Below are 16,993 nucleotides of genomic sequence, written 5' to 3'. Positions count from 1 at the left end.
GGCGGCGGTGATAGCCGAGCGCACTTCAGAACTGGCGTAGTAGGAACTCAACCAGAAGATGAGACGAGTCGGACGGTCGATGACTGACCATGGACTGCAACTCGCGACGGAAAAGACAGAACTGGTGCTTCTCACCAGAAAATGGATACCGACTAGGCTACTCATGACAGTCGGGACAGATAAAATCGAGACCAGAGGGAAAATCAAGTATCTGGGCGTGAACCTAGATACAAAGATGACCTTCTGGCCTCACATACCAAGGACAGCCCGGAAGTCGGCCGAAATGATAGCATCCTTAAGCCGTTAGATATCAAATACGAACGGATCGAGACCGGAAAAACGCAGACTATTGATGTGAGCAACGTACTCGATTCTGCTCTACGGCGTGGAGATCTGGGCAGTGTCACATCCTCGATGTCTTCTGCCCCTACCCACTAGTTTTATTTTTTATTACCTTTCAATTTATCATTGAATACATTTATATTTTATATTTTTTATTTTTTATTTTGCGTCTCCGTATGCATAGCATGCATACGGTTCTCTTCATCACCTTTTTACTACTTCGGGAAATGAACACCCCAAGCTATCAACAACCTTACTGTTTAGATAATTCTTCGGGACAATCCTTACCCAAACAGACTCGTATATACAAACTCCCTAAGAGGGACCAAATGATCTGAACACGTGCAACGGATAGATCCGTATGGGTCTATCTGAAGTGTCTGTTTGGGCAGTATTGGCCCGAAGATAGAATAAGGATATCTTTATTATATACAAAACACAGCACGGAAATTCCTACCCGCACGTGTGGAAAAGGCGGGATAGTTCATGATAAATTCTCATGCTATACCATACCCGATGGGCGGGGGTAGTCTTGACAAATGAAAAAACTCAAAATTTTCTCAGGACCTCCTGATTGGTCCAGCATCCCTCCAGGATACTGGTAACCAATCAGGAAGTAGTTTAGACAAAACCACGCGAATCTTTCAAAAGAGGACCGTCGTCAGTAGTCGTCAGTAGTTGTCAGAGGGTCGTCATTCAGTCTTTAACAAGAAATCTTTCTATCAGTTTCTATTATCAAAAAATCCAATCACGTCAGGCGCTAAGCGAATTCCGTGTTATTTTACTTAAATATAAACTTTCTTTCACCATTATACATAACTAAAACCAATTTAACCAACTTCAGAGACCTAAATTGAATAAACGTACAGTTGTGTTTTAAAACCCATATCATGAGTAAACCAGTCAATCACCTTTAATGCATTCATTCAATTAATCCATCTAGTATAATTATTTATCCTTTCTTTTGAAACCCCACAAGTAAAGTTACACAATTGACAAGCTAATAAAAGCTAAGTAATCAGTCAATTAATACCGTATCCAGTCCTCGCCGAGCACGCAGCGCCGCCCCACAAAGCCCGAATCAACAGTTAACAACAAAAGGTAAGTGACCATTTTTATATCAAAGCCAATTTAATTAAGAGGGAAAACTGTGTCAAAATTCCAATAATTTATATCCGAAAAAATTAGTCTGAAATAAGCGTTATACTTATGGAGTGGTTTGGTCATCAGCCAACCCAGCCCATAACAGCAGATTCCCTGAAGACAGAAATACTGCCACGCCGTAATGACAGTACAAAGACGGAGTGCGTTGGAGATCGTCTACTCCTACCAGACGTTCTCAGCGCAGGCTGCTCTGGCGGTGGCGAGCGTGATTCTCATAGGTCTCCTTGCCCTCGAACGCAAGAGGATCTATAGCAGGAACCCGGACACGACATGATGAGACGCGACAACGACAGAAAGAGACAGGGCGATACAGACGTAGCAACAACGCTGGACGGAAGAAACGACAAAAAATTGGACAAGACGACTGATCAAGGACCTGAGTCCGTGAATCCAACGGAACTTTGGGGACGTGAATTTTTACGTCACCGAACTTCTAACGGGTCACGGTTACTTTAGACGCTACCTCTACAGCATGAACCAAGTACGGACGCCGGACTCTAAGTACTGCGGACACGGACGGGACGACGCGGAACACACGTTCTTTGAATTCAGCCGCTGGACAGTACTTAGAAAGAGATTGGAGACGACCGTGAAAGCATCTCGCCCGATGACATCGTCGAGGTGATGCCCCACGGAACAGAGCGGTAGCAGTTCGTTGCCACCTAGACAGGGACAATTTTACGACGAATAAAACGCTGACGGCTGCCTGATATGACGTAACTGACGGACGGTCGAAACAGAATGGACAGACAGAACGACGAGACGTGTACGGACAGGGCCCCCAGCTAGAAGTAATATTAAAATAGTTCCTGGCTGGGGGTGGTTGCACAGGAGGTGGCGGTTTGTTGGGTAGGCCAATCGCCCACATGAACGCCAGCCCGGATGATTGGCACGAATCTGTCACTTGAATTCCGCAACTCTTCGATTAAAAAAAAAAAACGATCACAAAATGATAACAATGACAATAATAATACACAATTTTTCCATACGATCAATGGACGTTTCATTTTCTGAAAATGTTTTTTTGTTTCTGGAAAACTTTTTTTACGTGTTAATCAAATGAGGAAATGAAATTGGAAAACTTTTTTCCCTTTTTTGAAACCTTTTTTTCACTTTTTGAAAACTTTCCTTCACTTTCTGTAAACTTTCTGACAACTTGTTTCCGTAAACGAATAAAAATGAATGATAATTGTTAAATACAATAATAATGAATAAATAATTTATAAATATATTAATAATAATTATATAATTGTTAAATATAGGAATTTTCCAATACATGGTATTTACATTCAAAACTTCGATCCGTCCAATATCGTATTGATGAAAAAACGTCTGTGCCTGATCGTCCGAGGTGCCAAACGCAAATATTCACAACAGTTTCATATCTACAGTTCTATCTTATTGCTAGTTTATTGAGGGTGGCGGCAAACCCCCAAGGTACGGTGTCGGTCTACCCAGGTATCAATTGTCGCTTGTCATCTTGGTAACTTAGAGCCATTTTTTTCTGTACGATAGTACTAACTTGGTGTTTTTTGCTAAGTTTCAGTCCTTTTGGTCGGAACAACTTTTTGTAAGCCAACAAACAGCGCTTATAATCGTCAAACGTGATTGTGTTCAACGTAGAAATTTTGACACCATTGGTACGTTTGCTCATTTTGATGTCACTGACGTGTTTTTTTTCGTCCTCACTCATGGTGGTAAATGTGTACAGTTTCGCTCGTAACCCAATGAACTGGGTCATAATTTTTCCGTTGTTCTCATCCTTCGTCAGGACCAGACATTTCTTGTTTTTGAGGGGAATACCGTACACATTGTCGGGAGGGTAGTTAGAAGTGTCAAACATTGCGTTCACATCACGTTTGACAATATCATAGATATTAGGTACATTGGATTGGTGAATAAGGCTGTCGGTGTCGGTATACATCAATTTGGCCTGTTTGTTCGGAAAGTTAGTTTTAACATAATTATAATGAAATTCGTACAGAATAATTTTGGAGAGATATAGGATTGCGGCGCTAATGTATATAGGCTTAGCAAAGTAAACTTTGACCCCATTCATTTCTATGATAACCATAACTGTGTCAAATACGGTGCAGCTGTGAAAGTTTGCTCGGGTAATAACACTTCTCGCGCCACCTCTTCCATTCCATTTTGTAACCAATTTAACATCTTTGTGATTTCGCACATTCTCCATAGTCTTCTCAAACACCGCGTTATTCATGAGTTCATAAAAGTTTTACTTAAACTCATTCCTAGACTGCTTGCGCATATCAGTGTTAAGAGTGCTGTAAGGCTTGAGTCATGGAGAATGTGCAAATCTTAAAACTCTATGCACTTTTGATAATTTCAATTCTAAACTTAAACACTGCTTCAAAATTCTATAGTGCAATATATCTTTTGTTTTGGTGAGGAGGGTGGCAACGAGTTCAGCGCTTTTACCACCCAGAGGTGTGAAATGCTCAGGACAAAGGGGTAAATCTTTATGACCCTCATGAAGTTCTATGGAATAGTCTAAATCCACCTCCAGGATGTAACCGATCGGTGAATCGTCCGGGTGAGTTGTTATATCGATGGGATTATGCTCGCACTCGAATGAACCGATCGGAAAATGTGCGCTTATAGCCGCACCGTTGTAGATTGTTGACGTCAAAATATATGAGATATGATTTCACGTCACTCGGATAAAACCTATTCGCTAGGTGCGTGACCCCAGCGCCACCTTACGATACAACTTACGGTGGCTCTTTTTAGATATTTTACATGTACTAAATGCTAAATAGATGTTTAAAGAATTAAACAAAGTTGAAAAAAATATTATTTATGTTAAAAATGTAAAATTTTACACAGAGCGCATATTAAATTATAAGTTTTTACCTGGATCAGCTGAAAAAAGTAAGTAAAATTAACACAATAACTAAAACAAGTCTCATGTGAATAAGGTTAAGCAGTGTTAAAATCTGTCAAGAAGTTTATTGTTAAATTAATATTGAATGAAAAATAAGTATTAATATTAAATATATAACAATCTGAAATTATATAAAAAATAAAAAATATTTCATTTTGACATAATTATATATTTACGAAAATATCTAAAATTTTTATTTTCTTTATTTAATTTTTCAGATAAAAATGGAATTTGTGTTAAAAACCGGCTTTCAATCTATTACCCACAATATTATTTTCCAACCACAAACTTTAATAAAAGGTAAAAATTTAGTTCTGGCTGAACATGTGAGAGATGTTGAAGAACATCGAAAATTAAATCAAAGTTATTTAATTAAAGCGCGCGTCATTAGACAAGCATCGGTAAATTCAACGCCTTACACAACATCATTGAATGTAATAACACTTACATACTACAATTATCATTGTTTGGATTTTTTTTTAATTTTATTTTTATTGTTTTAATATTTCAGATTAATGAGACACGACTTGTGACAGATGTCAAGTGTGATTGTGTATACAATCAGAGCAAGAAATGTAAACACATCGCAGCATTAATTTATTTCATCAATAGTGAAAAGAGTGCAACAAAAACAAGTAATGAACAAGTATGGGGAAAACCTAGTGCCCGACAGTTTGCAAAAGATAAATATGCTAAAGGTAAACAATTTGGAGAAATGTTTCCCGCAAAAAGAGAAAAATGTTATGAGGCTCCAGAAATAGATATTTCTCAATTGTTAGAAGAATCTCCTTTACAACAGGTGATGGTAGCAAAAGCTAAAAATACAAATATACATACGGTCAAAAGAGTCATGAATTCATTACTGCAACAAGTCGAAATTAATTTAGAAAAGGAAGACTGTGAACAATGTGCAATTAATTTTCTAATTTCTTGTGATGAAAATACGCAATATAAAACAAATTTTAAGTTAGATAAGAAGTTAAAAGATTTTTACGTCGAAAAAATTGAAATGTCCGAAGAAGATATTATAAAACTATGCTGTGAAACTTTGGGACAATCTACTTGCACTGAATGGTATGCTGCTAGACAACTAAGATTGTCTGCTAGTAAAAACGTGCACAGTATGAAAGTAAGAAAAACTAAAACTATTGAAAGTCTGGTGTATGAAATATTACATCCAAAAAAAATTGATTGCGCTTCTACTAAGTATGGTTTAAATAATGAATCACTTGCAAGAGAAAATTATGAAAAAGTTAATAACTGTACTGTGAAACGTGTTGGTGTCACAGTTTGCAAATTTCAACCTTGGCTTTGCGCGAGCCTTGATGGAGTAGTTGTACTAGATGGATGTATCTCAAAACTAGTCGAATTTAAATGTCCCATTTTATGTAAGGTAAACCTGTGATAAATATAACTGATAATTTGTGTAATGTTAAATATTTAGAACTCATTGATGGTGCCTGAGAACTGAAGAAGTCTGATAGTTACTACACTCAAATTCAAATACAATTGTATGTGAGTGGGATGAATATTTGTGATCTTTTTATATATTCACCAATACCAGGTGGTTGTTGTTTAGTTGAAGTGCTTCGTGATGAAGATTTTTTAAAGAAAGTTATTTCACAAAGTGAAATATTTTATTTTCGAGATTATTTACCAGCTCTTTGTGCGGCAATAACTAAAGAACCAAGTACAGAGAATGATGAAAACATTGATACATCAAATACTGATAGTTGTGCTGAAAATGAAATTTACGTTGACAATAACAATAACAGTGAGGAAACCTCACCAGTGCGAATTTTTACAGAAAAAAAAAATTAATCCATCAGAATAATTATATTAAAATAAATAAGATGTTTTATTTTATATTATTAAAAGTTTATTATATCATTATATTACATTATTTTAATATTACATAAAAAAAGCTTTATTACGTGTTGCTAAAAGTTGAAATATGATTTATTAATGTATATTTTATGCCTAAGAATATGTATTTAATATATAATTCAGTTGTAATGTTAGTACATGATCCAAAAAATTTAATAAATTAACCAGTTCATTAAAAAATATCAATTATTTTGAACCATTAATTATATTCTTCATTTTTTTTTTTGGAAATTATTGGTGGTTGTAAATTTACCAAAACACAGCATACATGTATGATGTCATCTACACAATGAAATAGATTTTCAGGAAATTTATTTAATACTTGATAAAGTCTTAATCGTTGCATTATGCGTTCAATATGAATTCGTACTTTTGCTATGCTGTACGTTTCTTGAGTTTGTTGTGTTGTAAATTCAGATTTTTTCTCTAAAAAAGGTGGCATAACCATTTTTAATTTTTTTCCACTTGCATCGATAAATGTTTTAATTTCCGGAAAACCTTTGTCAGCCAAAACGACGTCACCATCTTCTAGAAGATCTAATAAACCTGATTCAATTGTCATTTGAGAGTCAGATTTACGACCACCAGCTACTTTTGATTTCAAGGAAATAAATCCTCCTGGAGTGATACCTATGAGAACCTTCGCAGTAAAATTTTTTTTATAATGCGAATAACAATAAACCCGATGATCAACATTAGCAGGAATTTCAATATTAAATTCAGTACAATCGATGATTACTCGAGTATCACTGTAATCATGATGAAAACACTCAGGCATCGTTGCTTGAACAACATCAATATCCGGCCAAAATACTAAATTAGCTGTCGTACTAGCTAATTGCTCCAAAATGTCGAAAAAAATTCTTGAAATCGTTGTTCTATGCACGTTAAATAATACGCCAAGAGCCGAAAAAGTGAGTCCTGTTTTTAATTTCATTAAAAATATGAACAGTCTATCTTTGTAACCAATCGTCGATTTTTTAGGAGGTTTTGTTCTGTCTAATAAAAAATTAAAATTATTAAATGTTACACCAGCAAGATCTATGAGTTGCTCGTTTTTTTTAACTGATGAAAATCCTTCAAACATATTGGTTACTTGAGTTTCATGATCAGCAAACGTTCTATGTGGTGTACCGCACTCCTTGTTAACATATTTTTTATTATTTGTAATTATTTTTGACGTCGACGCTTCCAGAATCTCTGTTTGTGTCTCAGCATCACATTTGTTATTAGTGATATACCGATTACAAATGAATGTTTTTGATGAAACATTGGAGGTAAAATATATATTCGCTTCACATGCCTGCTCCACCGTTTGATTCATGAATGTATTATTTTGATCACCTTCAGCTATTTCAGGCGGTTCTACAAAATTCATCACCGGATGTATCTCAGCCGTTGACGATAATGACTTTTTCATTATTCTTCTCTCCATGAAGCGTTTGTGTCTAGATGAATTAATTACGATAACAGAAATAAAAATTAAATTAACTATAATAGGTATTGCTAAATTTTTAACTATACCGATTAATGTGACTTAATTTTTTAGTCGATTATTTCGATTAATCTAAATATATTAATCGAAACTAAATTCTTTTACGTACCTATTCAAAACGGCAGATTCGTTGACTTTACGTCGTCTATAAGCTGATGGAAAAATAGTTGGAGCGAAGTTGGGACTTGATTCAATATCTGATTTTTCACCGCTAATGAAGTGTTCACTGCATATAACATCCATAGGTTTTGGAGACCATAACGATCCATCAATACTTTACAAAAAAAAAATTAAACTATTACATACTCAGATTTCTTATATGATATACACATGTACATGATATTATTCTATAATATATGGTTATAGGTTATAGTAATACTCACTTTTGCCTTTTAACAGCAGCGATCCATTTTTTTCGCTGATTTAATTTCCAATTGGCAACCGGAAACTTATAAAATTTACAATTGCTATTTCGACTTGTATTTTTGCAATCGACTACACAACAACTTTGATGGCCCATTTTATTTACTTTATTTAATTTAGTTGACACACGTGTTATTTTAATAGCCTTAAGTAAAAAAGAGCCACCCATAGTTCTATATTGTCCGCAGCGAGCGCTGACATCAGTTCTGTGTCCCCCACTATGCCTTACGCACCCAGCGAATACCCATAAATCTGTTATTGTCCCGAGCGTGTTAATTATCACATTGTACTACATCGCATCAAATGCTTCTTTCAAAAGATAAGATCATTTCTGGGTCGTCTAAAAGTTGTAAAATTACTCTCGTGTGTTTAAGCATCGCGTCAAAAGCAAGTCCCGACGCTGTTTAGTAGTACAACGGATCTAAATCAAATGTTTTGAAGCAGCTGGCTCGGAAATTTTGGGAAATATCGGCAAGCAAAAGAACATGCATCTTTAAATATAAATGAGAATAGTCCCCCGATGACTCCGAATAAAATTCCCCCCAAACATTTTCAGCATGCTCATAATCGGCGTCTGAAATATTTGCATCGCAGAGGTGTGAGTAGAAATGCTTCTTAGCAGGTAATCACGTTTCATCGAGTTTCTCCCAACAATCGACGTATTCATAAGGAAAAACGCCTTTGCGCGTCATCAAACTGAACTGTGTAGAATTACTATGAAACTGACTCCCTATGGGTTTATCTGCATCATCCAAATAAGACGAAAGCTTATCGATACTGCTAGCCATAAATCTAAACGAATCGATAAATCTAGAGCGCATCATCGTTCCATCAACCCGTTTCGTGACGGATATTATTTTTACTTATTTATGAGTAGCAGTGTAATTTCACCAGGAAAAGTTGACGCAAGGGATTTTATTGAAAAGTGTGAATCGTAATCAAACAAATTTTGAAAAACTATATGTATTGTATGCGTCTCTCTGAAATTTAAATTATAGTACACCGATTATGAGCAGGACCGCAATATTTACCCGTGAAGTGACAGTGATCGTGACACTTTTTCTCCTCAGGCGTAAACTGTGTTACGTCCGGCGTACGACCTCTCTCCATTTTTTCTACTCGCTAACTCTATCACAGTTCTTATAGAAATATCATGGTCTCTGTCCTGTCTTCTTATCTCTACCTAGTCTCACGCTATTCACTATCGCGCTTACTCATCTAATTCCATTCCCTTCCTCAAGCATCTTCACATCTTTTCTGCACCCGTACGTGGGTCGTCTCTAGATTCATTCGTATCCTAACTCTGGAGAACCTCAGAGCTAAAGCTCTTGAATAGCTTCGTGCAACACACTTCAATCTTACCCATATCTCGACTTCTGGCAATAAATATATACTTGATATTACCAATAAACTCAACGTTACTCAATCCTCAATCCAAACTGCGGTTGTCTCTTAGTACGTAAAAGCAAAGTCAAACCAGATTATTCCTACCACTCGGAAATAAACCACATTCACTGACGTAACATTGGTGGCAGCGGTGATCTTAGCTTTCCAGAAATCCAGTGATACAATTTTACGTGTGTGCTACGCATAAGGTGCCATCTCATAGACCGGTTCCAAATCGTACAAGCTCAGTGATGTTAATACAAGAGTAATACGACTGTGTGATAGTGTTGAGGATACTCTGAAAGTTATATTCTACGTCTAGCGCAATCAACGATCTCTGATTCACACGAACGTCATAAACAAATCCGTATCTGCAAATCGATATTTCTGCAAAACTATTTCCTGCTGCTACTACGAGGACATCTTCATTCTTCACGACTTCTAGTACAACACAACGCACATCGACGTCATCACCGCCTACAGACACGAAATCGCTGTACCAACATCTTCACGGAAGAATACAATATCTTCTTTTATTCCTCCTCTTCATCTTCACTTTGTAAGTCGACAACACCTAGGTTAAAATTTACAACATGACTATCGAAAGCACTCTTCCGCGCCTGCCTTTTAAAGATTCATTGGCTCTGATTCCCACGTTTAAGGGCACTAATATGCCCGTATCCAAGTTCATAACTAGAGTAGAATCCGCAAAATAAGCTGTCTTAGCCAGAGAACTGAATATATGCTCCACACTTATTCGCGCGAAAATCGAAGGCGACGCGAGTAAATATCTAGAGTGAGATAACTCGGATTCTCTTCGAGATTTGCTAGACTGCCTAAAACAGGCCTACGCATCTAAACAACACCTCCCAGATATCCAGCTAGACCTTGCACAATCGGGACAGAGGCGAAACGAGAGTATTTTAGATTACGGTGCTAGAATAAAACATCTGTTAAGACAAGCGTGCAAATAAATAAAAGCCTCAAAGTCTATTAGTGATGCTTAAGTGCTAAAGAAAAATATCAAAGGAGCCGCAAGACTAAGATTTATACAAGGTTTACTAGACGAATTAGAAGTAAGAGTGGCTCATGAGAATCCACAAACGCCACAAATGGCCATAGATATGGCCACTAAAACGGAAAAACTATTATCAGATAGACTTAAGCTAGCCTCGTTCTGTAATACTAACTACGAAGCACAAAACCGCGTAAAATGTAGTATATATAAATTAACCGATCATATCATTAAATATTGTTTTGAATGACCTTTCGTATAAGTTATGTGTAAATACTGTAAGATGGCAGGTCATGGTATAGAAGAGTGCAGAACAAGACAACGCAATAACACACATTGCACGCTGTGTGGTCGCAAAGGCCACTAAAGTGATAAGTGCCGTTCAAAACGTTCCCAGTATCCTCAGAATTCAAATGTTTATCATGATTCAAGAATTTTCCATAGCAACACCAATCAAAACAGAACAATCACAATACCCAATATCGAGCACGAGACCCGACAAACCAGCCTTTAGATCAGACGCGAAACGACAGTCAACGCTCACAACAGTATAACATACCAAATCCTTTGCAACCAAATTTTACGGTCGATTATGTAACACAAGATCACTTGAATGACAATTGTGATGCAGGCGTCCACCCAGAAGTTTGATTCGTAGCAGAGCAACACCGTGAATATTCAGGCACCGCTAGCCATTTCAACGAGTTCAGAGACGGCCGCGGGGACGCATCGATCTCCCTCAGACCGGAGCAGCGTCCAAACCATACGTCAGCTCGGTACAACACCGCGAACCAGTAGAGTCGAGACCTCCATATATCCTAACAAAATGCCCACAGTCTGTGAATGGGTACGTGGCACTAGTAATCGACACCGGCGCTAATATTAATTTGATAAAAATCGATAGAATTGACCCAAGAGTCCACGTCACAAAAACAGATTTTAGGCAGATATCAGGGATAACGGAAGAATCCATCAAAACAATAGAAAGTCTCTACGTCGAGTTAGCTAATACACGCCATGAATTCTATCTTGTTGACAACTCATTCCCTATAATCGAAGACGGTAAACTGAGTTCGGACTTTTTACATTCTGAAAAGGCGACTTTCTGATTCAAAAACAACTACCTCATCTCTCGCGAAACCGGCATTATTCCCATTACCAAGCATAGATCCAACACAAAAACACTACCGCGTATCCTCATAATATTCGTCACACAAACACCGAAGGTTCGAATAACACCGGTGAACTCACACGACAAGCCAGCACATTTATAGTTGACACCAGTGCTGATGTAAACATAATTAAACTCGGAGCAATACATCCGCATGTTTCGTGTGAATTACTCGAAAGTCAGATTCACGTTACCAGTGATATAAACGAGACTATAAGAATATTGGGAACAACTAGCATTCAAATCGGTGACAACCTTCACGTATTCCAGACAGTCGAGAATCTGATCCCGATACAAGAAGACGGAATCTTAGGATCGTGTTTTTACGGAACGAAAATACAACGATATTTTTCGATACGGAAAAAATAACACCGAAAAATACTAGTATTTCATTAAAACTCCTAAACGAAGAATACATATTGATACCACCAGAAACGGCTCAGGTGATTTCACTAAAAATTTCGAATCCCTCGGTAAAAACCGGATTCATAGAACAGTTGTAAGTAGATGCTAACATATTCCTGGGACAGACCCTGGGTACCAACCAACAAGGGTTTGCCTACGCTTATACAATAAACTCCAACGAATCAGCTGTGGAAATTAGAAGACCAGTCGTAACACTAGAAGAAGTCGATAAACTTGCGAGCACCGCAACGCTCAGCGTAAACACACACCTAACGCATACAAATACTGCAAGCAGCAGACAGGTCTTAATAGCACAAAACCATAACATTAAAAAAAGGATGAAGAATCGCGTTCTTCACATATCCCTGAATTACGATTCGAGACGCCTTGACATTTTCAACGAAAATTTGCGATTGGACAATTTGAATGACGAAGAAAAACAATTAATAGTTAATCTTGCTATCGAATTCAACCATCATTTTTCCGCCCAGGTGCTACCCTGAGACATATAAACGTAGTCAGCCATACGATCCCTACTACCAATGACGCACCAATTCATACCAAACAATACAGACACCCAAGAGTACACAAAGATGAAATACAAAAACAAGTGACCAAACTCCTTGATCAACACATTATCACACATTCTTCATCTCCTTACAATTCTCCGGTCTGGATCATCCCCAAGAAATCAGATGCTAGCGGCGAAAAGAAGTGACTTCTGGAAACTCAACGAAAAAACCATTGCCGACTTTCATCCGCTACCAAATATCGTCGATATCCTAGACTAGCTAGGCTCCGCAAAAAAATTCTCAACGTTCGACCTAGCTTACGGGTTTCACCAAATTCCAGAGCATCCCGATCACAGCGCAAGGACCGATTTCTCAACTCCTCACGGCTATTTCGAGTATACTAGAATGCCATTTGGCTCAAAAAATGCTCCATCCACCTTTCAACGTCTAATAGATCAGGTTCTATCGGGATGATAGGGTACCGATGAGTTTGTCTATTTGGATGACGTAGTCATTCACTTCTGATCCTTGGAGAAGCACGAAACCAAATTTTGGAAACTCATGAAGAGATTTTCTGATGCGGGACTAACCTTCCAGCCAGATAAGTGCGAATTTCTTCATAAAGAAGTAGCATACCTAGGTCATATCATCACTCAAAATAGATTGAAACCCAATCTGGACAAGATATCAGCAATGAAAAACTACCCAGTTCCCAAGAATCCTAAACAGATTGAACATTTTCTAGGTCTAATAGGCTACTACCAAAGACTCATTCCTAACCTTTCAAACACTGCTAGACCTATTATTAATTTGCTGAAGAAGAATAGCCCTTTCCTATGTAGAGCAGAACTTGAATTTGCATTCGAAACTATACGCAATAGACTGTGTCGGGAACCGATACTACAGTATCCCGACTTTGAAAAACCCTTCGTCCTAACGACCGACGCTTCAAAGTATGCAATAGGAGCAATACTCAGTGAAGATAAAGATGGTGAAGATTTGCTAATCACGTACGCATCAAGGGTGTTACAAAAGGCTAAAATTAATCACTCGGTGCCAGAGAAGGAATTCTCAGCGGTCGTTTATGCCGTCAAACATTTTTGCCCTTACTTCTACGGTAGAACCTTCACCTTGGTTAGAGATTACAAATAACTAAAGTGAATCAAAAATGTGAGAGATCTGACTTCCCGTTCAATGCAATGGAGACTGAAATTGGAAGAATGTTCGTACGTCACAAAACAGAAAAAAGGAATAGCGAACTTCAACGCAGACGCACTTTCCAGAAATCCACCTGTCAATTCTTTCCGAATTCTGCTTATTACCTCAAAACGAGCACGACCCGATACGGAATCCTTATCTACTGAAGCCCACAGGCGCGCCAAAGCTGCTAACCAACACCCAACACGTGCTCACGAACCAGCTACGCTCTCTTCGTATACCGGTGTTCACAAACGCGCCAAAATAGCTCACTAACACCCAACACGTGCTCGCGAACCGGATACGCTATCTTCGTCCACTGGCGCTCACGCATGAAACATATGGACCAGTACCCGACACGAACGCGTAGATCTGCACACGAATCCACTAACCCTTCCACACGGAGGCGAACCAAAACATTACAAGACCCCTCCAATTTTGCTGTTACCTCTGACTCAAGTGCCAGTATGACTGACAATAGCAGTGCAATGGAGCCAACGATTGTAAGAGGTAAAACGATCAAGCAAACTACGGAACGAGTTCAACCACTTGCCTCATCTAAACCAAACCAAAACTCCGGTAAAACCCAGAGTCGTAGTATTAAAATACGTGAAACACAGTCCGACACACTGAATCAGCCGACATCCGAAGCCACTACCAGCAAAGGACGAAATTACGCCCCTCGATTCATGGAATTCCTGATAGGCCTCAACCACCTACCATTAATGCATAGTAAATTTATTCGAGAAATACGTGCTAATTTCCTCGATAGACAAGATAACCTAGCCCATTGCATCTCAGCAGACTGCAAAAAATGACGAAGAGTCGCGGGACAACCGATCAATGAGAAAATATTCACCCGAGATCAACTACAACAGCTAGATCCTGAAGTAACGAGCGTATTGACACTACCACTACATGGTAACCACCTCATTTAGAATCTAGTAACCACGAAGTACCACTACCAAAAACCAACTGAAGAAACACTGTTCAACGCCCTAGTAAGCCTAAAGTTACTGCTTCGAATAAGATGAAGTCAAATCGCTCTCGATTCCAAAACTAGGCTGCGGCTTAGATAAGTTGGACTGGAACCTTGTTAATCGGATGATCCGTTACATATTTTAAAGACTCCGACATCACGATATCATTTGTAATTATCAAAACCCAGCTTGTGACTGGACATCTTCTGAATCTGAAGCAGAAGCATCGATACCCAGAAACCCTGCTCCTCCTCCGATACGTCGGCCGACGCGTCGGACCGGCACTAGGTCGGCTCCAAGACATGCTCCCACTTCTGCTCCCTCGCGCTACCCAACTGATATCTCGGAGAGTGACTCCGTGACACATGATCCGGAGTCAGCTGTTGAAGACACGAATAGCGGATGCTTTCGTTGTACCTATGGCAACGCTACCAATTTTACGCTCACAACGTCGCGACACTCCAAAATAGCGAAATCCGGACCGCCCCCATGTTGACAACGATAACTTTTGTTGCTTAGATTACTTCGTATAAAATCAAAACAACATATTACCAACACCTAACGTAACCGAAACTAATGACGGACCTCTCATGTTGTGCGACAATTATGCTCATTTCGTATCAGCTGCATGTCGTTGGGCAGAAGGACTAGAAAAACAGTTGATAGACGAAAATCTGATATACATGGAATCCCTTGAAAACCAGAATCCAAAAAAATCTGATGTAATTAAAACCAAGTTGAAAAACGACAAATACATTACCCTTGCAGTGAAATCACGACAATCAGACCCGAGCAAACTTGACGACATTTTCTACACGTTAGTTAACTTGAGAATTATCTTGTCCGGACTAAATATTTGATTCATATCTTTCCCTATTTCAGGACCAGGAGTAGATGATATTCTACGATCTATCTTCAAAAAGCTCGTTTATCACATTTTTGCGGATTCAGACATTCGAGTAACACTTTGTCGAGATACTACAGTCATACCAAACGAACAATTACGCGAAGACATGATCAAGGAGTACCACGAGTCACTGATTGGACGACACCAAGGCGCTACAAAAATTTTCAACAAAATAAGAGAAAAATATTTTTGGCCAAATATGAAAACTCAAATTCAAAATTTCATCAGATCTTGCAGCAGTTGCCAAAAGAAAAAACTATTCAGGATCGAAACGAAATCACCCATGGCAATTACTGACACGCCCACAGAGGCCGTTGGCAAAGTTGCCCTAGATTTAGTCGGTGCGACTAAAGTTTTAGTGGAAAATTACCCGATAAGACCGATTAAAGATTTAGTGGACCACTTCCCGTTACGAAATCGAATAACCGCTATCTTTGGACGATCCAGTGCAATCTGACCAAATTCTTAGACGCCATTCCAATTCCCGATGCTACTGCAAAGACGATAGGGACAGTATTTGCTAAAAAATACATCACGCGCTATGGAACTCCGCGAACTATACTCACTGACCAGGGACGAAACTTCATGAGTACCGCTTTCAAAAAAATATGCAGGCTCTTCAAGATCAGACATCTACGAATAACCGCCTATAGACCGCAATCAAACGGCTCATTAGAAAGAAGTCATCTTATAATTACCGAATACATGAAACATCACACCAATGCAAGTATAGATTGGAACGAATTCATACGTTTTGCCATTTTCTGTTATAATACAGCGAAACACGAGAATAAGCATTATTCACCTCACCAGCTAATCTTCGGCTCGGAAGCTAAACTATCGACAGATGCGACACTAGGCAACACATCCACGCATACATACGATACATTCCACCTCGATCTAATAGCGAATCTCACAGACATTCGTAAACGTGCCGCGTTGAACTTGAACCAAGCTAAACAGAAAAGTAAAGAACACTACGACAGAACGGATAACCGACAACGGTTTGAAGTAGGTCAAGCTGTCTGCCTATTAAACAAAACAAGGTAAAAATTCCAAGATCATTTCAAAGGCCCATATGTAATCAAGCGCATAATAGATGACGTTACGCCGAAATATATCTTACGCTAAGCAAAACTAAAATAGTCGATCTCAAGAAACTCAAAATCGCACACACATAATAAAAACCCATCCATTTCCGTCG

At 38.5% G+C, this 16,993-nt stretch overlaps 2 protein-coding genes across 3 annotated transcripts in view; both read right to left on the bottom strand.

Annotated features, from left to right (window-relative positions):
* Positions 1-16,993, bottom strand: part of LOC124210905 (sodium-dependent neutral amino acid transporter B(0)AT3) — a 490,584-nt gene that overhangs the window by 301,705 nt on the left and 171,886 nt on the right. The window lies entirely within an intron of this gene.
* LOC138190474 (uncharacterized) lies at positions 2,957-8,300 on the bottom strand. Its single transcript, XM_069133710.1, has 4 exons — positions 8,177-8,300; positions 7,903-8,067; positions 6,552-7,746; positions 2,957-3,439 (listed from the first exon to the last, which is right to left on the bottom strand). Exons 2-4 carry the CDS (start codon positions 8,034-8,036, stop codon positions 2,957-2,959), a joined length of 1,812 nt encoding a protein of 603 aa, XP_068989811.1. The 5' UTR covers positions 8,037-8,067; positions 8,177-8,300.

The sequence above is a fragment of the Neodiprion pinetum genome, chromosome 2, assembly GCF_021155775.2.
Source record: "Neodiprion pinetum isolate iyNeoPine1 chromosome 2, iyNeoPine1.2, whole genome shotgun sequence".
NCBI lineage: Eukaryota > Metazoa > Arthropoda > Insecta > Hymenoptera > Diprionidae > Neodiprion > Neodiprion pinetum.
This window is presented reverse-complemented; position numbering and strand designations above follow the sequence as displayed.